Below are 22,582 nucleotides of genomic sequence, written 5' to 3' on the forward strand. Positions count from 1 at the left end.
TTTCTGGTGAAATGCAAAAGCTATCTACTATAACCAGTTGAACAACACATTTCCTCCTCCAGTGTCTGCTGAGTGATTTTAGCAGTTTATATGCAACTATATCTGATGACTGCGGTCAATTTTCATCCAGCTCCACAAGCCGTACAGCTATTCTAACTCAACCAAACCAATGCAGAAATGCAGTTTCACTTCAGGTCACGGCAGTGCAGCAATTTAAAATAAATTACCTTTGATGGTTCACAATAGATTGAAATGGGAAGCGTGAAAGGGTGCTAGAAAAAAAAAGGATTTACAAATGACAAAAGATAAATTGAGGGTAAAGGGACTGAGAGGTTCTAGTCTCCGCTGTCCCTCCACTTGGTAAAAATTGTCTCAATAGCTGCTGTCAGACAGACAGAGATGTTAGACGGCCTGCCTATTTTCTGTCTATCTGTCTGTCTGTGTGGCTGTCTATCTGCATTTCTGTCCATGTATCTGGCTCTCTCCTTGTCCATCTTGCTGTCTGTTTATCTGTGTCTAGTTGTCTGTCTTTCTCCAATCTCACACATCTGTCTGCAGCAGGAGAGACTGTAAATTAAACATCTAAGATCTTCTCTCTCTCCCTCTCTCTCTCTCTCTCTTCTCTTTTTGTCCTTGGCTCTTATCCCTTTGCTCTGTTCCTCTCACTCTCCTCCCCTGTCTTATGTGCTCACTCAGCCCTCCCTGGCTCGCCCCCGACTGTATTTTTTCTTCCTCCTTTCATCTCTGTCCTTCCCCTCTCTTCTCTCTGGGCAAGATAGAGAGAGAGAGAGAGAGAGAGAGAGGGTGAGGGATGGCGCGAGGAGGCGGAGGACTGGGGTGGGTGGAGATCATAGAGGAGATGAGGCCGTGTGGTGCGGATGGATAGACAGATGCATTGATAAGGGCTGCCGACTCCACAGCACGCTCGCTGAATATCCGATCTCTCTCCCCCTGTCTCTCTCCTTCTCTCTCATCTCTCTTTTTCATTTCAGGACTAATGCTCCCATAGCCTTCAAATGTCAGTTCAGTATGGCAACCTATTAGATGGTTAGCCAGAGTGGCTGACAGCTCGCTCTCTTGCCTTCTCGCACACATTCAGGACAGAATGATTGTCTGAGGCTTTTGCCGTCATTCAGAACAGGTGAAAAAGACATGACAGACAGGGAGACACTGAAGAAGCATCGCAGCAATGGTCTCTCTCTCCTCTCCTTTTAGAAATGCCATCCCACTTCACCAACAGTGTAAAGTAACTATATTTACTCAGAGGCTATTGTATTTAAAGCGCCTGAAATCGATATTTTCATATTAACAATGGATCACATGACTGCTTGAAGAACGCAACGAAATGTCACCCGACTCTGCAGTTCACTGCAGCTCTACTGCAGTTCACTGCAGCTCTATGGAGCTCCATAGCCTTTTCTTTTTCAACTCATTGTTTTGGATTTATTGCCTGAAACTTTACTGTTTTGGTTCACTCTCACCACATTAAGCAGCGTTGTTTCCAGCAGCAAAGGGCAGCTGTTTTCAGCAACAAAAAAAACACTAAAAACCCCACTGCTAGTTACCTGCTCAACACCAAACAGCAGACAGACATAGTTATAGACTAGCTGGTGAACATAGTGGAGCATTTATCAGCTAAAGAGCAAGATATTTCCCTCAAGAGTTGGAGGAGACCAAAAACAGAGCAAAAAGAAAGTAAACATTGGACTGGACAGATGTGCTAGGTGGACAGAAACACATCAAATAAATGCTAATGTTGCTCTGCGTCTACTGGATGTTTGCAACTGTTTGCTATATCAATATAATAAGGATATCGTATATTAATGTTGTTTACAACTTAATTCAGTATTTTTTACTTTAGAGGGAAATATTGTTGATTTTTACTTCATTACATTAATCTGACAGCTATAGTCACATTGCAGATTCAGGTTTTACACACAAAACGTGATGAGTTTGTAAAATATTGCACGTTATTATTTATTTAACAACCAAACAGTACATAAAGTAGTTAAATTAAATTAAAAAATACAATTAAAATTAGTGTTACCTAGATTCATTTACAGTAATCCAACAATACAGACACTGACAAGGGCCATCCTGACTTTGAATACTTTTTTACTTTTCTAATAATAACTTAAGTAATATTTTGAACGTTCATAATTAAGTATTTATACACTGTGGTATTGCTACTTTTACTTAAGGATCTGAATACATCTTCTGCCACTGCACCCCACTGAATAGGCAATAGTTCCAGCAAAGCGGAAATAGAGACAGAGAGAGAGAAAGAGGGAGAGACAGAGAGACAGGAATATATATAAACAGAGGGAGGGAGAGAGAGGCCGAGAGAACGGCATGAAACAGAGGATTAGGGGCTTAGTTAGCCTGCATGAAATCCCCTTTTCCTCTCGCGCCCTACAAAGGGAAGAAGGCAATTGTCCGCATTATACAAAAAGAGGAAGAGAGGGAGGCATGTGGGGGGGGAAGGGGAGATATGGAGGAGGATTGCAAAAATCTCACTGAATCCATCGTTGTTTTTTTCTGTTTCCCCCGCGCCGCTCTGCATGGCTGTTGCCCCACCTGTGACATCACATTTATCAATACAGGAAGCTGTTTTTTTCTGTTCTTTCCTCGGAAAAAAGGGAGAGATGGGAGGAAGGGGAGGGAGGAAAAAGTGACATTGGCCTTAAAACCTGCTATTGTCTTCCCTCCAGGACAGCCAGCCAACCAGGCAGCTCAGTCAGAGAGAGAGAGTGTGAGAGAGAGGGAGAGACGGTTGCCATGGTTACTTCCCGGGAGATGCGAGCACACTTGTTTATCTGTTGGCCGAGGGAGCGTGCACGGCGGGGCCCTCTCGCTGAGCAGATGTGTACGTGTGCGTGTTTGTGTGTACATTAGTGTTTATCAGCATGTGTGTGTGTGTGTGTGTGTGTGTGTGTGTGTGTGTTTGGTATGGATGTGACTAAATGCACACACACAGACACACCAGGACTCATAAACTGAACCTTCCACGGCTTTCTTTGTAAACAAACCTGCACACACACACACACACACACACACACACACACACACACACACACACACACAAGCACCTGCTTAATAGAACTCCAGCTTACCTGCTCCGTATTATTGAGCCAACAGGAGTGGACTGATGCAAGCTAATTGGCCTGGTGTGAGCTGAGCACCAGCTGAAGAAAACAGGAGAGAGAGAGAGAGAAGCACAAAGAGGAGGAATTGGAAGATGGAAACAGACAAAAGGGAGAGGGAGAGTCACTGGATGACAGACGGGAAGAAGAGGGAAAGGAAATGAGAACAGAATGAGAAAAAGTTTGACAAAAAGAAGAGGAGGGAATGTAGAGGAAAAAAGACGGCGAGGAAATGAGATGGAGAAGAATAAGGGGGAGCCAGAGAAAGGTGGAGAATGAGAAAATGAGAAAAGGAAAGCAATAGAAGCATAAGAGAGAAAGTGAAAGAGATGTATGAAGGAATACCTGGGTAGAGAAGCAAAAAAAAGAAAGATGGAAACAAGACAACGTGAAGAAGCGATGAAAAAGGAATATAGGAAATCCGACGTGATGAGATGACTTGTGATGTGACGAGATGCGATGTGACGAGTGCAAGCCGAGGCGTGCTGCCATGTTAGCAGAGAGCAGCCCCAGTCCTATACAGCAGACACTGCAGGCACTGTAGTATGTCAAATGTCACAGACGCTAAGTCACAAGGCTGCACAGGCACTACTCCCTCACCCACACACACACACACACACACACACACACACAAACACACACACACACACACACACACACGAGTGCACACACGTCGTCATACGCAAACGCCCCCACAAAGCCACAGAAGCTGCTTACGTGTTTATGAAATTTCACGCATGGGATTACTGTTGTTTTTTTCACTAACCAGTTGAGGTCACACATATTTAGACGCAGGAACAGGTATAGTTGGACACTATGTACAGAAAGGCACACGTGCACTCACACACAATACTTGGTTCCCATGGGTTCTGTGTCCCAGCGTCGTCGTCTCCAGGCTGATAGGATGAGGTGAACACATGTGGCAGTGTTGAGCTCACCCATTACCTGAGAAAGATAGGCCTCTAAGGCACCGTGTTAGCCAATGCGCCACGTCCTGTCAGCTTCATTTGCACAGAGACAACTTTTGTAGGTGTGTGCCTCTGTGTGTGTGTGTGTGTGTGTGTGTGTGTGTGTGTGTGTGTGTGTGTGTCCTTATTTTTTCTATGCGAGGTGGACGCCAGAGTCACCCTCCTTAAAATAACAAGCTAGCCCTCTCCCTTAGGACAGCAGACAGCCATCCTGCAAGCTGCCTGATCCTGGGCCGCCCCAGTTCACTGCTCAATCTATCTCCTTCTTTCTCCCTCTGTTTTTCTCTCACACACACTCACACGCACTTTCACTTTATGTCTTTGTCTCTCTCTTTCACTCTCTATGAATCACACACATAGCCAGTGGTGGCCTAATAAGCAGGGTTTCTCCTCCCGACTTTTCTTCTTTCTCTCGCTGTGCGCCTTGTGTAACATTGTTCTGCTCCGTAGGCATGCAACACTGCATACACACAGAGAGAAGCCCACAAACACGCACACGCAACTGTGGCTGAAATTATCAAACAGACAGAGAGACAACATAATAGAGAGACACACACGCACACACATGCTAACTAGGCAGACCACCTCCACTTCCAGCTAAGCTTAATGAGCTCTCCCCTGGCTAACTGGCCTAGAAAAGGCAGCGGTCAGCAGCCCAAAGCCCATCTATCCAGCAAGCTCTAATTTTTATCAGCCTCTGCACTTCAGCAGCAGATCCCTCAGCTCTGTCTCACTAGCTGTGCAGGGGAGGCTGGGAAAGAATAGGCCTCGTTCACTCAATTAATAGCTCTCTGTGTGTATGAAACGATGCTGAAATACATGCGGTGCCAAAGCTGGAAAGAGTGGATAAATGAAAGCGGCAAATGGTTTTAAGGACTTAGCTGAGTCTAATTTGCAACTAAAATGTTTTTATTGCATATATAAATAATGATTGTAAGCAAATTTGTATGGAGATATTGCTCAGAAGATGGAGAGAAGAATACAGTAGGGGCAAAATCTCATTATACCCTGGATGGTGTGTTTGTATCAGTGTGTGTGAAAAAAGCAGCAGCATTAATTCTTCATGTGCTTATCTTCCTTGACCTGTATGTTTCTGGATCCAGGGCTGTACTGTATGAATGCCTGTGTTTGAAGGTGTGTATGCTTTCAAACCTGTGTGTGTGCGCCTGCAAGTGTCTGTTTGTGTGTGTGTGTGTGTGTGTGTGTGTGTGTGTGTGTGTGTGTGTGTGTGTGTGGGTGTGGGTGTGTTTTCCCCCCTCGGTAGGTGAAGATGTGAGCCAGTGAGGCCTGCAGGCTGCTGGGTTGTATGGAAATTAGGAGAAACACCGCTGAGAAGCAGGTGATGGAGGAGACAGGGGGAGGAGAGAGAAGAGGGAAGGCAGGAAGAAGAGGAGAGTGGTGGAAGGGAGTTGGATAATGAGGACTCTGATGAGAGGGATGGAGAGCCCTGAATAGAGATGTCTCAGAGTCAAGAGAGGTAAAAAAAAAAAAAAAAAGAGAGAGAGAGAGAGAGAAATGTGGAAGATGGAGTGGTGAAGAAGGGTTATGAATGGACAGGGAAATGGGAAACAGCTGCCACTAGTGGCGGCATGTGGAAATAAATAATAGACGTAGAGGAGGAGGAGGAGGAGGAGGGGGGGGGGAGGGGAGGAGATCAAAGGAGAATAGGAAAATGAACAACAGAGAGAAAAAGGTTTATTCTGAGGTGAAGGGGAAAAAAGGGGTATGTGGGTAAAATAATGAAAAAGACAGATTGTGATGAAATATGGTTTCAACGAGACGAATGGACTGCGGGAGACAACAGATGTGAGAAATTAGAGGAGGGCAGCAGGTGGACTTTCAACTATTAAAAAGATGTGAGGATGAGAAGGCTGGGTGGAGTGGTCACACACAGGCATTAAACGAGAGGGGAAACAGAAAAAAACGGGGGAAAAAACGGCAGACTGGGGAGACAGAGCTAAAGATGGAGCAATTTAGCCAAAACAGAGAAAAAAGAGAGAGATTGGAGAAAGAGCGTGAGCAAAGAGATAAAAACTGAAAAAGCATGAGAGGGGAGAGGGGGAGGCCAACAGACTGATACAGAGAGAGAAGAGAGACGGAGACTACGGAGGAGGAGGAGGAGGAGGAGGGTGGCGCTGGCAGTGGCAGGACACGGGTGCAGGCGTGGAGACTGTGGCATGCAGCTCAAGTTGGCATGGACTCTATCACTCACTCTCAGGCCTGGGCACGGGGCCCTCAGTGGCAGGAACACACACACATACACACACACACATACACACACACACACACACAAACACATACGTGCACAAGCAGATCAAACACAAGGACATTCGCTTTTTCTCTAAGTCTCTCTATTACACACACACACACACACACAGCAGACAGAGACTGAGAGAACAACATTGAGCTCAGACACCAGCCTGACGCACGCACACACTCAATTAGTCTCAGCCCCACACACACACACACACACACACACACACACACACACACACACACACACACGAAGGGAAAAGACGGATGGACAAGCGTGTGCATGAAGGTGTGTGCATGTGTGTGTGTCTAACTGTGCCAGCGCTGCCAGAGCAGAATGAAGGATGGTGTCTCAGAGCTGCTGCTGCCGCTAATAGCCACTGACTGGAGGTGACAGGCTCTCTCTCTCTCGCGCTCTCCTTCCTCTTGTTTTCCATCCAATCAGCAGTCAGCACATCTGTCCTTCCCTCTTTTCCTCAACCCAATTCGGCTCATCCTCTCCCCTTTGTTTCTCCCTTCCCCTTCTCCCTCTCATATCTCTCCTTTGCCCTTTTACCCTCACAGCCGCCCCACACCCTCCCCCCTCCTTCCCCCTCATGCTTTCATCTCCACTCCTTACCCCCTGCCACCTTTCATCACTTTCTCTCTCTTTTCACCCCCCTCCGTCCTCTCCACCCGGTCCTGATGATACACAGGAGATGGCTCACGCATGAGTGATCGCATACGTGTGTGTGTGTGTGTGTGTGTGTGTTTGTGTGTGCACGCAGACACAAGCTTATACATATAAAGACTGTTGTCAGCAAGGGTACGTGTGTGTGTGTGTGTGTGTGTGTGTGTGTGTGTGTGTGTGTGTGTGTGTGTGTGCTGATGGGTGCTTTATTTCGTATGTGCAGATGCGTCCAATCTGATTGTGTGCACGCATGCTTGTGTGTGGGTGCACAGGTAGGGAAGTTATTATTCCTGGTGCGGAGCAGCATTTCAGGCCCGGACGGAAAGATCAAACAAAGACTAGAGGACGAACACACACACACACACACGAACACACACGTGCACACAAACAAACACACACATCTATGTCTGCTCTCCTCCAATCTCTTGCTGCCTTTTCATATCCCTGGCTTCTGCAGTTGCCTCACGTCTGGACTCTGTCCACAGAGAGACGAGAGACGGGAGAGAGCACTGCTCTGTTTTCTATCTGCACCAGGTTATTAGACACATGCAATTAGCGAGTTCGAGCAGGATAAATATGCCTGTTTATGTGTGTGTGTGTGTGTGTGTGTGTGTGTGTGTGTGTGTGCTTGTGTGTGTGTTTGGGCGGGGGGTTGGATATTATTTGTGTGCAATCAGGGACAGATTGTATGGGATGCATCTGGGTTGGCCTGATGTGGATACGACGGGGGGGGGGATTGTTAATATCATAGAGGCTGCCGAGTGTCTGTGTGTGTTTGCACATTTGAACTGGTTTGTATAGTTCTAAGCAATACGTGTGAATCATATCAAAAAACCTTGTTTATCTGTATTTGATGTGTGTGTGTGTTTGTGAGCGTGGTCATCTCTGTACACTTCTACTAGGCAGAAGTCTTCGAGACATGAGGAAGCCTGAGGACGTGTTTTTGTGTCTTAGTACATATTTAATGTGTGTGCGCGTGTCTGAGCGTGCACAAGTGAGGGGGAGGGGCCTGCCGTGTGCTGTCCTTCCTAGAGGGAAAGAGAAGGGGGGGCCCTCACTTCACAGCCAATCAGTTTTGCACTGCCGAGGCAACCATCCATCGCCACCACGGCAACAACAACACCGCGGTAACACAGAGCCAGGCTGCTGCAGGGGATAGATGGGCGATGTGTACAAGCTCCTTTCCGCTTTTCATCTGTTTTTTGTTTTTTTTGCTTTATGTTTCTTTCTGTTATTCAGCCCATGTAGCATCCTATCTTTTATCAGTTATCTGTTTTCTTTTACCTTGTTTACTCCCTCTGTCAGATACTTTGCGTTAATGGGGCCTTCGCGGGAGCTCTCTAAGGTGTGACCTAAAGGGCAAGAACAGAATTGAAAGAGAGAGGGTGAAAAGGAGTGAGCGAAAGAGAGAGAGAGAGCAAGGTTGCCGTCGCAGTTTCCTCTTGAAAGGGCTCTTTTTCATTTCTTTTCATCAGCCATCGCCTGCCTGCATATCTTGCCTCTCCTCCTCTTTTTCTCCTGCACACAAATCCCCTTTCTCTTTAGCTCATATGTATGCAAATAAGGCATCCTATGCAAATGAGACAGGTAGGGACCGGCAGTGGAGAGGGAGAAGAAATGGGCTGGCAGAGAGAGAGGGGGGGTGAAAGGAAGGGGCAATGGAGAGTGGAGGAAGTGATTCAGGCAGTTTGTCCCCCCCCCCCCCAGGTTCATTGAGATTCCTGGCTGCCGCGTAACATGCAAACCCAAACATTTCTACTCATATACCTGAAGCATTTTGAGTCTCAGCATATTGATTGATGTATTCATGATTCAATGTCACATACCATCAAACCCTCAATATAAACAAATACTATGATGGGTAGTCTCTGTCTCATGGCAACAGTCCTATTATATACCCTGTTTTTAAAAAAACGATGTCCATGTTTTCCACAAACCCCATCGCTTCATGTCACAAAGAAGCAACTTATCCCTCCTCCCCCTCCCTCCATATGCATTTGTTTTCTCTTTCGTTTTACTGAAAAGGATAAACATCTTGGAAGGGATTTTATCACCGGCCTTTCTCTCCTTCCACCATCTGCCACTGCGAGAAACTCTGAAAGCTTCAGCTCTGCTTTTGCTGGAAGAGGAGCAGTTCTCAGTTTTGTGGCACAAAGCGGCCCGGCACATTTTCTTGTGAAAGTCATCCCTGTTGCCCACATTGGAAACTGCAGCCGATCTTCTCAGTGGTTTGTTTTTCATCAGTTTCCGAAGTCTCAGAATTGATGTTGTAATGATTGACTGATGTTGAAATGCAGCCTGGCTGTCAAACTTACTGGTGCTAGATGGCACAAGCAGTTTTGCCTTAGGTGGTTAGGTCCCTAAATGGATATACATTAGGAAGCCAGTGGTGTGTTGCCAAGGAAACAAGGATGGCTTGGCACTAATTGGCGGTAGGGTGGTTGCTAGGTGCTGGGTGTAGCAGATAAGCTAGCTAACTTTAAATGATAGATGGATGGAAGGTTGGCATAATTGGTTCCTCTGTAAACATATTCACCATTTCTCGATGTCAAACCTCCAGCTATCCTATTACCTGCCCACAGTCATCACAGGTGATACAGGTTACAAGCGTGTGGGTTTGTCCCTCAGCTGTGCAGTTATTTGTGGGGGCCTTCTGCTGAGGGACTCTGCTATGTGTGTGTGTGTGTGTGTGTGTGTGTGTGTGTGTGTGTGTGTGTGTGTGTGTGCGTGTGTGTGTGCGTGTGTGTTAGCATACATGAATGTGTGTGTATACAGATGCAGCTGGTCATGTCTGCCACCAGCTCACATCATGATCCAGATACTCCTGCAGAATTATAAATGTGTGTGTATGGGTGACAGTGTGTGTGTCTTTTAGTATTATTTGCCGATCAGAAATGTATTTATGTGCGTGAGACACATTGTATGTATGTTCAGAACAGACCAAAGCAGCAGCACACAGAGCTGTCAGTGTATCCACTGACCAAACTGCCTCATGGCTCAGTGTTGTACTAACACACTACAAACACACACTTGTACTAGCATTTTATGAGCTTAATGCTAAAAATGTAGGCTACTTAACTCAAGTGTCAACAGTGGATTTGTCCATGTAGGCCTCAGGAAGTCAAACTACATTTGAATATGCGTGACTGAGTGGACATATTGAGAGTGGGCAAAAGAACAATATGAAGAAATCTGGTTGGTTAATTTATATTCTGTCATCCTGTTAGTTCCTTTCTGTTCCTTCTTCTTTTTACTCTCCCTTCTTTCCATCCAGAAGCATCCTGTCACACCCTCAAAGTCAGCCTCTCAATAGTCCCAGTGCCCCTTCTGCCTGCAGGAGGGATGAAGTCATGCTCCGCAGGCGTAGTGCAGATCCCTCCCTGCTCGCTGTGCCCTCCCTGTGCCCGCCACTCAGTCACAAGCATATGGGCGCATCGTTGTGCCAATGCTCCTCCCAGAACACCTGACTCTGTCTCGTCACGCATGGCAGGCAGTGCGCGCGCGCACACACACACACACACACACACACACACACACACACACACACACACACACACCCCAACAGACAGGACAGACACACCTACGCACACACTAAAACACACACTGTCAACCTTGCATGACGGGCATATCCTTGATTGTCCCCTGATGTTCCCCATTGTGAAGCTCACCACCAACTGTGGGTAATACGCACTGTGAAGACACCCTTCACTGCAGTACAAACAGTCTTGACAGGGACTGCACGGGATGGAGATGGGAGAGTCTTTTGCTCCGGCATGTGACTTAACTGCACAGATGACCGAGTGTGGCACTGACACGCTCAGAGTTTAGGGGCTTTAATTCCCATTGGCGCCAGCCAGACTAGAAATGTCTATGCTCACTGGTATCGTAAGGTAGTTAAGATAAAAGTGTTCATCACATAGCGTATGCTCAGTTCCCTGGTCCTGCATTAGCACTGCAGTATTTACTCAATAATTCCATCCTGGGATATTGGAGCAGCAGTAGCAGCAGTTAATCTACAAAATGGGACCTCTATGATGGCTAATTCAGTTGATGTCCTTTAGCACCCACCACCTGTGTGTGGATTAAAGGGAGAGTTCGGCCTTAAAACACTAGAGTAATGCTCCTGGCTTTTCTGGGTCTATTTTTTGTATGGTAATGGCCTTGCCATGTCGTTCTGTGGCATAAACATATACACTGCAGTGTGACACTGTGACATTCCATCCAATTAAAATTTTATCTAGACAACAAACATGGTGTCATAGAAAATCAAAGGGGAAGCAACACATCTAGAACTTCATACTATGAATTTTCTGTCACATAAGAGGCAAATATAAGTGGATATAATTCAGTGAAAAAAAACTTTGCAATCATTACTTTAACTATTGCTTTCTCTTACATGTACTGAATGCAACAAGTTCAGACACAGAAGGAAGAAACTCTGAGAAACACCGAACATTTTTCAATCTAATTCCAGCATGGTTTTTCTAAAGACAGACTGATGGTATATAATATTGTTTGTGAGAAGGGATTTTAACTTTTTAAACAGACGTAGTACCTAAATCTTGTGGTTCTCAGTATTACCCCTGGCAAAAACAATAGATGGCAAAACAAAAGGAAAAGCATCCAAAGCATCAACTCCAAATTAGACAGAGCTTCAGCGTGTAAAGTGCCAGGCTTGCTATTCATTTGCAAGTTATGTGTAGAATTTTAATGTAATGAACTGTAGTAGCTGGTAAATGTGGCATTTTGGGGGTGTTGTGGGATTTAGGGTCAGTATTTCTGCTGGCCAGTGGCTCAGTCAGGCCATACACACACACACACACACACACACACACACACACACACACACACACACACACACACACACACAAAGACTTAATTGCATGCATACACACAACCTGAGAGTCAGGCTTGGAAAGGGGCAGGTAGGAAAATGGTGGTAATTATCGTTAGTTCTTTGTGATTAACCAAGTGACACACACACATACACTGCTGTGATGCCCTCTGCTGTGTGGCACAAAATGGCGGAGCGCGTGTGTGTGTGTAGGTGTATGTGTGTGTGTGTGTGTGTGTGTGTGTGTGTGTGTGTGTATGCCCTAGCAAAGGCTCCATCTGTAAAAGAGAGATGGGAAAGAGGCCAGGCAGAGGAGGATGCGAGGACTTGGCTAGCATCAACTTTGTGTACGTGTGTGTGTGTGTGATAACATTCAGGTGGGGGGGGGGACATTGACTGGCTCGGAGAGTGAGGCCCCAGCCGACTGCTCCATTTACAGCTATAGTGCCTTGTATACACCACACACACACACACACACACACACACACACACACACATATATATAAACAACACAGATATAGGTGTAAATACAAAAAGGACACAGAGAAGACAGAAGAGATGGAAACAGAGGGAAAGATTTTTTTCTCCTGCAGGTGGAGTGTGACCTTCACTCCAACTCGCCTTTCCTTCATCTGTCCATCCCTCCCTCCCCCCTCCCTGTGTCCCTGTAGTTCAGCGCTCAGTTGCGTGGCAGGTAATTTGCGCGCTATTGGAGATTAAAGTTTAATTAGTGAGCGAGGAGTCATTTGGGTCTTAGTTGAGCGGAATAAGGCAGCAGAGTGTGTGCGTGTGCGTGTGTGTGTCCCTCCTGCTCGCTCGCTCACCCTAACACATCAAGGCTCATCACCAAGAGAGAAAGCGAGAGAGTGGGAGTAGAGGATCCAATTCCTCCTTTCATCAACGAAGAACAAAGGATGGAGTTTTCCCCCTCTCCTCTTCCTCTCCTCCTCCTCCTCTTCATTTCTCTCTTGTCTTTCTCTTTTCTCCTCCTCCCGAGCTCTCGTTGGCAGACTTCCACTGCCATATTCACACTTCCCTGGTCCCTGGCGAGACACACACACACACACACACACACACACACATCACCTCCAGCGCCACCATCACACTGCGGAAAATAGAGAGTGAGAGTTAACTTTGTCTCTCTTCATCCACCTGTGAGAAGTGACCGATAGATCTGTCACCTGAAGTGCGAGGTGTACAGTATCAACCCGAGACATCATTGCATGATCACTTCTTTTATTTTGCGGCATCGCTCTCCCATCACTCACTCCGACACAGTCTGCTGCTCTCACCCTCAATCTGTTCTTCCCTTCCTTCTTTCTCTCCCATGAAGTGTTATAACTTTGTCATCTGTCTCTCTGTTTTGTTTTTTGGTTTTTCTTCCACTAGTCTTGGTCTTAATCATGTGGACAGCAAACGTGCCATATGGTCGCACACCCAACACGCACACGCCGCACACGCTGGCGTCTTGAGAGCAGTGCTTGCTAATGACGAGGGAGTCTGCATCCCAGCACCGCTGTTATTTCACCGGCTCGAGACACTAACGCAAATCAATAGGCAGCACGGCCCCGCGATAACGATCTCCGTTTCTCCTCTCCTCCCTGCATCTCTCCATTCTCGCCTCGCTGCTGTACACCCTCCACCCCTCTTCTCCTCCCTCACACATCTGCCTTGATCCCCCCCTTCAATCTCCCACTCTTTCTCTCTCAAGTCTCCGGGCCCTGGATCTCACATCCTCTCTCCTCTTCTTCCTCTACACCACCCTCCTTGTCTTTTTCGTCACCTCTCTTGTATTCTACACCCTCCTTCACATCTCCCCCACTAACCTCTCCCTTCTCTTCTTCACCCTCTCCCTCTCTCCTATCATATTTCCCTTTCTCGCGCCACTCTCTCTCACCTATCTCCCAATCTCCCCACATATGCTCTCTCCTCTCCTCCCTCATCTCCCTCACACCGTTTCTTCCCCTCTTCCTTCCTTCCTCCTCGTGGACCTGTCGGATCAAATGTCTTCTTCTCCTCGCTCTCTCCTTGCTACCCTCCTCACATTTCAGTTATCTGCCATCGGCGTATCACGGGTGGCTAGCCTCCTTTTAGTGTTGGTCTGTCTGCGTCTGCAGATGGGGTAAAGTATTCCCCAGTCTGGCTCTCAGGTGACAGTGGAGAGTAGTGGAGGGAAGAGGAGGGAGCAGGCCATCAAGGACTTCTTCTGGGAAGATGCTGGGAGGCACAATTACAGACATAGGTGTTTAAGTTTTTGAAATTCAGGAGAATGAATGCTAAAGTCACATGCAGGCACAGTGCACACACCTAGAACTTGAATTGAAGAGGAGTGCAGGGAGAGACGAAGTTGCATGAGGTGAAAGGAGCAGGTGAATGCAGGTGTTTTAAAACAACAGGTTTCGGATGTTTCTGCAGCTGCTTATTAAGGTGCTTTACAACCCTTACCGCCTGGTTGCCTTACTTGTTCCAAAAATCATACTCCTTCATGACTCATCTGAACGCACAGACATGATACACAAATTTTTAGATTAAGTGTGACTTACACCTTTTAAGGATGTTGCAGCTACAACTGACTCCGGTTAATATCCCACAGAGCATTATGTCTCTTATATTTTAGAGCATAATTATGAGCATGCATGTAGTCCTTTTCTTTCTCTTAGAACTCAGTAAACTTTCTCAAGAGATTGAATACTGGTGCAAGCTGCCAGCACATAAAACCTTAGAGACCCAAATAAGTACATATTTGTGTGCGCCATTGCCAAAGCTAGTTCACACCGCCTGGTAAATCTCTCTCTCTGCATTTCGCAGCATACATACAGAGCTTTAAAATAGTCTGTGTCGACTTTCCCTCGCTGGAGCACCAGCATTGATGGCGTTTGAAACCAAAACAGCCTCATCTAAGTTACTTACCAGTGGAAGAGGCCCGGTCCGTTCCCCTAGCAACGAGGCAAAAAGTCCGTATTTCACCGTTCACTCGTTCTGCAGAGTCGGATTATTCTCCAGCTCCGTCCTCTTCCTACTCCGTGGAGCCAACATCAAACAAACCATTCCCTGGAGCTGACAGCAGCAGCGCTGGCCGGACTAGTTGTTGGGGAATCCCTGAGCTTGTCTATTAGACGCAAGAGGTCTCACTTAGATTCATTTTTGTTGGCCTGCGATTGTATGTCTCAAAGGGACTATATTTTTTGTTTCCTGGATCCCAAAGAGTTTTTGTTGTTGTTGTTGTTGTTGTTGTTGTTGTTGTTGTTTTTGTATTTACTTTTTTGTTTTACTGAGCACTGACGCTATGATGCACTGTGCTGGAATTTACATTCTTGTGTGTGTAATTACTCTCACTGCCAGAGGGGGAGACAAAAGGTCCGCACTGCAGGTTTAAAGGTCCAGTGTGTAACATGTAGGGGGATCTATAGGTAGACTTGGAATATAAGCATTACTGTGTTTGCATTGGTGTATAATCGCCTAAATATCGGAATCGATGTGTTTTTGTTACCTTAGAATGAGATGTTTTTATCTACGGGTTGCCTTCGATGGAGTGTAAACCAAACACTGGCTCTAGATAGGAGTGTTCATGTGTTTTGTGCGTATCGCGGCCGCCATAGTTTTTCCTTTGTGTTTGGAAGAGGAGGGTGTAGCGAGTAAGTTGCGATCTGCAACTTTAAATCCTACACACTGGACCTTTAAGTACTGTATGAACAAGTCAAAGACATGAATCACCAGTGAATGCATAAGCTATGAAATATCACCCTCCTGTCCCTGAAAAACAAAATGTGTTTCCACTCATCATTTTGCATAAAATAGACATGACTGCACACAAAAAGACACTCGTTCTTATTTATAGACACACATGCTGCAGAGGACAACATCTGAGGCCTCTCATCGCCACTACAAATCTGTCCTCCAGGCTATGGGTTCAATGTGCCAGACCAAAGTGCTGCCTGCTCTAGTCTAACCTAAGACAAGGTCACACACACACACACACACACACACACACACACACACACACACACACACACACACACACACACACACACACACACACACACACACACACACACACACACAGCACTGCCAGCAGCTGCACTGTGGCTACAGGGCAAGGAAAGGGTATGAAAGATAGAGGACAATGGAGGACAGGGTACAACTTAGAGGACACAGAGAGAAAGAGAACAGAGAGGAAGAGGTAGGATGTGTGTTTGCGCGTGTGTGTATGTTAGAGAGAGACAGCCGGAGTGACACGGCATCATCAATTAGATGAACCGAAGTGGCACAAAGAGGGAGCAGGTGCAAATCAGCGTGTGTGTTTGAGTGAATCTGGGTACATTTGCACGTGTGAGTACTTGTGTGTGTACGTGTAAATGAGTGGAGGGATCGAATACATGAGAGTGGAACACACCGTGAGCCCCAGCAGGGATGTCACACCAAACCTGCCCCAACACCGCTCCCTCTGCTTCAGTGGAGCGCTCCACCCCATTACCTGGAAAGAGCGGGTGAGTGTGAGTTTTTGTGTGTGTGTGTGTGTGTGTGTGTGTGTGTGTGTGTGTGTGTGTGTGTGGCAGGAATATGTGTTTTGCTGGACCAAACCAAAATGGGTCACTGAGATGTGAGCCATTTCATATCTGTTTATTCCAACCTCAAAACACAGAAGAGGGCTTGGTAGTGTACCTCCCTGTGTCTGCTTTTTAAGTTTAAAAGCAGTCAGATTGGATTTCAGGCTTACTAGACACACTCTTTTTTGTCTTCTTCTCTCATCCTATCTTCCTCCCGCATCGTGTCTTTCTTGTGCTCCACGGTCTTCCTCGCTGGAGGTTTCTGACAGAATACCAAGTAGCTCTGCGGCCCACTTTACAGGACCCCAACTCCCCTGTGTGTGTGTGTGTGTGTGTGTGTGTGTGTGTGAGAGAGAGAGAGAGAGAGAGAGAGAGAGAGAGAGAGAGAGAGAGAGGGAGAGATAGCAGAAAAAATATGTGGGCATGGCTGAGGTTATCAATACTATGGGAACATGAACCCACAGAGCATCTATCTCTCTCTCTCTCTCTCTCTCTTTGTTCTCCTTCTGTGTCTGTATGTCTCACTCCCTCTGCACCCTGGAAGGTTAGCTGGAGTCCACCGATGCCCTCACACACACACACACATAGCATCACTGCGGGGGCGTTGTAGGCAGTCAAGCTTGATCATGAAAGCTCTCATCAAGCTCACACAAACACGTTCATGATAAATGCTTGCACGTATGAGCACATATTAGCAAAAGCTTGCACAAGGTGAAAATGATTCATGTTTGTACCTACACACACACACGTACACATGCACACAAACACAGTGGGTAATGAGCAATCAGTTTTCCTTTTACTTATTCTTCTCACATACCCAGGTATCCACAACAACCTTGCCTAGAAATGAACTGAATCTATGTGATGTGTGTGTGTGTGTGTGTGTGTGTGTGTGTGTGTGTGTGTGTGTGTGTGTGTGTGTGCGCTTGATTATGTGTGCCTGTCATTTTCTCTCCCTCATCCCTCTCTTCTCCATCCCCACCCATCTCGTCGCTCTGTTACCATGTAAACAAAGCCAGGTTTAGTCCTTCAAAGGGCAACGCTCGGCAGCTGCCCGCTGGAGGTGACCGTGCTGAAAGAAGGAGGGAGAGACAGAAAGGGAAGATAGATAGAGAGATAAAGGAGAGTTGTGCGGAGGAGCCGAACAAGGGAGGGCCGAGTGATTTTGGGTCAAGGCTAGAAGGCAGGAAAAGAGAGAAAAAGACATTCAGAGAAATAGGTCTACAGGATTTGTCCTTTCACAGCCCACATTTTCATCTTTCACTCATTGTTCAGTGAGAAAGAATAGTGATTCAGTGTTATGCCCTAGAACGCCTATAAAGTGATATATGTAGATGGACTTAAATCAAAGCTCATCTTTGAAAAGAGCACACAATGCTAGTTTGAGTCTGGATTGTGTAGCAGTGTGAACATACCAGTCGCTTTCTTTCTCTTTTCTGTGTGGGACAAAAACGATCAATACGTGGCTCTCAAAGATGCAGTGAGGAAAAAGAAATTCTCCACAAAGATCTTGTCGAAACAATACATATATAGGCTGAGAGGATTTTCCTATTGTTGGTGTTCACATAAACGGTTGCTCGGTCATGTATGGCAGCAAATCACAGAGAATCATGTATCTCTGAAATGTCATTTTTTTCAGATTAAATTAAAGGTCCAGTGTGTAACATTGAGGAGGATCTTTTTGCAGAAATGGAATCTAATATTTATAGGTTTTTATTAATTAGCGTTAATGAAAATAATAATAAATCCTTTTATTTTGGAAATTTGTTGGAAGTCATACATGTAGCTCTGTGTTTGTGTGTTTCTGGATGTTGTGTGAGAATCCAGCATGCTTTCATACACACATAAATGAGTGTGTGTAAGTGTCGTAATGTCCTAAAATGCCTAAAATATACATTGCACTCCCTACTGTATGTAGGTTTTTTTAAGTAGCTCTGCCATTCCCATGGTGACTGTAGACCCTGTTTTTTGTTAGTTTTTGTTGTTGTTGTTGTTGTTGTTGTTGTTACTTTTATGGCGTAACGGTGTGAAGTTGGTCCTCACAGAAAAGTTATTAAACATCACCAACCAGTCAGTCAAAGAAGGGCAATAGAAAGATAGCGATGTCCACACTCCAGAGCTCCTAATGAATTGAATTTCTCCTTTTTTTCATCCCAGAGACAGAGAGCGAAAGAGAGAGGATGTCGCTCTACAGTATAAAGGGATAACATCGCCTCTGCGCCCTGCTTTCAGGGCCAAATAGGAATTCAAAACCTAAACCACAAAGTAGATAACTGTAGCGGCTGATGCATTCCTCTCCCGCTCTCAGACAAATCTGCCTCGCTTTCTCTCTCTCTCTCTGACCTTTTATTCATTCTTTCATGCTGAAGCTGCGGCAGTGTGTGTGTGCATCTGTCTGTCTGTCTGTCTATCTGTTAGTGTTTGTGCAATCAAGAGTTCCCTCTTCTGTTCTTCCAGGTTCATGCATTTGAGTAATGTCTTTACAGAGTGTGTTGTTGGTGTTCAGCGTGCAGACATTTGTGTCTAGAGTGTCATCTTCATCACCGGTGGAATAGACAGCCAGGCCTGTGAATGTCGATGAGTCATCCTAAACCCCAGAGATGAGACAGTTGCACCTCTCACACACACACACACACACACACACATAGACACGCGCACACACAAACACACACAGAAAACACACACACACACACACACACACACACACACACACACACACACACACACACACAGACCCTGCATTAACTGGCCTCAAACAGAAGCAAAATGGTCTCCCGGATCGACCAGGCTAAGGCTCAGTTTCCTCAGTTTTAGATGCTATTGAGCCGTTTCGGCCTCAAAGATACCCTTCAACAAAAACCTAGTGCTGGATTTAATCAAGGGAAACAGAGGAATTGGTAGGAAAATACGGAGACTAGTTCATTTCCATTCAAATGCTTTTGGCAGTGTTGTTTGTTTTTTAAACTGTGATGCCAGTGTAACACATTTGGTTGGAATGAGGGAGGAAAATAAGCAAACAGATGGAGACGATGGACAGCAGAGAGGGACAAGAGTCAAGATGAGGTCTCCATTTCTTACAAATTAATGTTTTGGTCATTTTCCAATATTATTTGACAGAAATTATTACATTTATGTCATTTAGACACAAGCAACTTAATGTATGACCTGCTTACATCGTTCATTAAAAGCTTACGTACAGACTGTTCCCCTCACTGGCAGCCCCCGGATCCAGTTTATTTGCTGCCTGTCCAGTAGCCTCAAAATGCTGTCTATCCGTCTGTGAGTGTCAATGGCAAGTCTCCGCCCCTTCTATGTCTCTTCCTGTAATCTATTTGACTGGCTGCGGGTGACCCCCCGTGACCTCCAGCTGTGTGTCATGACAACGGGACACTGACAAATGTCAGAGCAGATATTGGCTTCCTCCGTCTCCTAAGCCTCTCCCTTGGGTAGGAACCCACCCACACAGCCAGACCAGACACTGCAGAAGAGAGGAGGAGAAAGAGGTCTTTCTGTCTGTCCACCTGTCTGTCTGCCTTTCCAGTTCTTGAACCTATGAACCATTATGACGCAAAGGGCACCGCGTCCACCGAGAGGGGAGGATACAGACAGATTGAACAGGCAGATTGATAGATGGAGGCATCTGAATGCTCTCTGTGTCTTATTGAAGTGTGTGTAATTAGGAAGAGGGTAGCAGCGTGCTGATTGGGAGCAGCAGCGGGGCGGGTTGCTGTGTTATTTTGGAGCATGCTGTGTTAAACAGGGTGTTAAAGGCAGATGTGTTAGACATGAGTGTGTGTGTGTGTGTGTGTGTTGAGATGGGGTCGCAAAGGTGGGGACGGGAGGGAGGGATGTTTGGGTTATTTTCGAGTGTGTTGTCGAGGAGCATGTGAGCAGTGGTGTGTGTGTTGCTGGGGCGTGCTGTGATGATTCTGGTGGTGGTGGTGGTGATGTGCGAGTGTTTGTGAATATGTGTGATGGGGTGTGTGTATGTGTTTGTGTGTGTGTGTGTGTTAGTGTGTTAGTGTGTTTCCTCCCAGGCCGCTCCACCTCCCCAGCAAACCGCCTCTGCATGCATAATTAACCAGGATGACTGGGGAGGTAAACACACAGGGAGATGCTCCATCCTTCCACTCTGTATGCCATTCGATTTATGTGTGTGTGTGTGTGTGTGTGTGTGTGTGTGTGTGTGTGTGTGTGTGTGTGTGCATTTGCATGTGTGTGTTTGTTTGTGTCAGATAGACAGAGAGCAGGAAAAAGACTTGAAGCGAAAGTGCTTCAGAGCCAGAGTTGATGGAAGGAGAGAGCTGTCTGTTTCCCTCTGTATGTGTGCATGCATGTGGCTTGTGTGTGTGTGTGTGTGTGTGTGTGTGTGTGTGTGTGTATGGAGAGAAAGAAGATAAATCCCATCTCAAGCTGCCTCTGAAGATGATGCGATGAAAGAGAGGGAGAGGATAAAAAAAGAATGAAGGGGGGACTGTAACCAGTCGCAGCTCTGCGCATTATGAACCATCCAGTGGAACAATCAGATTCACCCTCCTCTCCTCCTTCACCCTTCCCTCCCTCCCTCTCTTACACTCCTTCCCTCCTGTCCTTCCTTCCTGACAATATTTTATTTACTGACGCACATTCTAATGCTTGAGATATGAAAAAAAGCCCTCCCGGGTACATTAAAGCACACAAACATTTGAACTCTGATCACTTTAAGGTTTACAGATCTACAATGTAACTGGTTATAATGGCAGCTGCCTTGCTAAGATTTGAAGTGGGCAGAGCCCAAGATAATCAATCAGTCGTCTAGCAGCTCATGTTTGTCTGTAGGGGTGAAGCATTTGGCTAATTATGGACCCCACCGCATTGTAAGCTGGCACACAATCTACCATTTTACATGCATCTGTGTGTGTGTGAAGTGTCTGCATGTGTGTGTGGCATTTGCTGCAGCTCATATTTCCCAGGAGCCCAGGTTGTAAAGCCCACTCAGTAAATCATCTATCCTCCTCTGTCCTCTGCACCCGCATCTCTTCATCTTCCTCATCTTCAAACTTATCATTCTATCACTCTTTCCCTCTGCTTGCATCCCCCACCCTCCATCTCTCCCCCAGCCTCAAGTGACTCTTTCTCTCTCTCCTCCCATTAGACCCCCAACGCCTTGTTGTCTTTCCCCTCCCATCGCCGTTCTCCTCTACAGTCACAGCACGGGGGCTAGAGACAGAGATGTGAGAGTGAAAGACAGAGGAGGTAAAAAATGAGATCAGAAAGTAAGGAAGAGAAAGGTACCCTTTTGCTTTGCCACGATAACATTATGTTGAGACACAATAAAGAAAGAAAGTAAAAAAGAAAGAAAGAAAGAAAGAAAAAAAGTGGGGAAAGCATAACAACATTTATACAAGAAAATGACAACCAATATGGGTGTCTTGCTATGTATATGTGTGCAAACGAAAGACCGACAGTGAGCCATATGTGTTTGCTTCTTCTTCATCCCCCCTTCTCTGTGCTCAAGCAGCAGCAAAATCAATGCAAGCTCTACCTAATAAACAGATAGACAGATCAACAGACAGGATTCAGCGATCTCAGCATGTATCCTTTGCCCTAACTCCTCTCTGACCCCTACTGAGGCACGGTGCAGCGTGACATGACGTGGTGCATCCACAAATACAGCAGTCGGCCGGATCCACAATGCTAGGGCTCTCTGTGGAAGATAGAAGTGGAAAGAGGAGGAGGTGCAGCATGGAGGTGGAGAGGAGACGTGATTGGAATGTAGACACCACTTGCTTGTTTGAGTATGAGAGAAAAGACAGAAGGAGGAGTGAAGTAAATTGATGGGGAGAAGGTTTCTTTGGTTTCTTTGCTTTGTTTTTAGTGAGAGACACTCAAACTGTGAAAAATCCAATTAAATATTCTTCATAATAGGCTATTGTGAGGAAGAGCAGGTGTGACAGAAACACACTCAAACGTAGACGCATGGCATCACAACCATATACTGTCAACAATCACAACACTGGATCCCAGAAAGTATGTCTCAGTCCATCTTCTCTGCTGTGCTCGGCAAGCTGGGTCTGGCAGAATCCCACCCCTTGTCCCCTATAAGCAACTTATTTAGGTCATTGTGTAAACAAGTATCCTTGCACACACATTCACACAAACACACACACACACACACACACACACAT

At 46.1% G+C, this 22,582-nt stretch overlaps 1 protein-coding gene across 2 annotated transcripts in view; it reads left to right on the forward strand.

Moving 5' to 3' along the window:
• Positions 1-22,582, forward strand: part of LOC127356151 (retinoic acid-induced protein 1) — a 55,649-nt gene that overhangs the window by 18,876 nt on the left and 14,191 nt on the right. The window contains exon 1 of one of the 2 annotated variants that reach the window (XM_051387683.1): positions 15,971-16,355. The exons of the other annotated variant lie outside the window; for it this stretch is intronic. Coding sequence (XP_051243643.1) covers positions 16,279-16,355 — 77 coding nt within the window. The 5' untranslated portion in view covers positions 15,971-16,278. Of the gene's footprint in view, positions 1-15,970; positions 16,356-22,582 lie in introns of those variants that run through there. 2 annotated transcript variants of the gene reach the window in all.

Source organism: Dicentrarchus labrax, unplaced genomic scaffold (genome assembly GCF_905237075.1).
Source record: "Dicentrarchus labrax unplaced genomic scaffold, dlabrax2021, whole genome shotgun sequence".
Taxonomy (NCBI): domain Eukaryota; kingdom Metazoa; phylum Chordata; class Actinopteri; family Moronidae; genus Dicentrarchus; species Dicentrarchus labrax.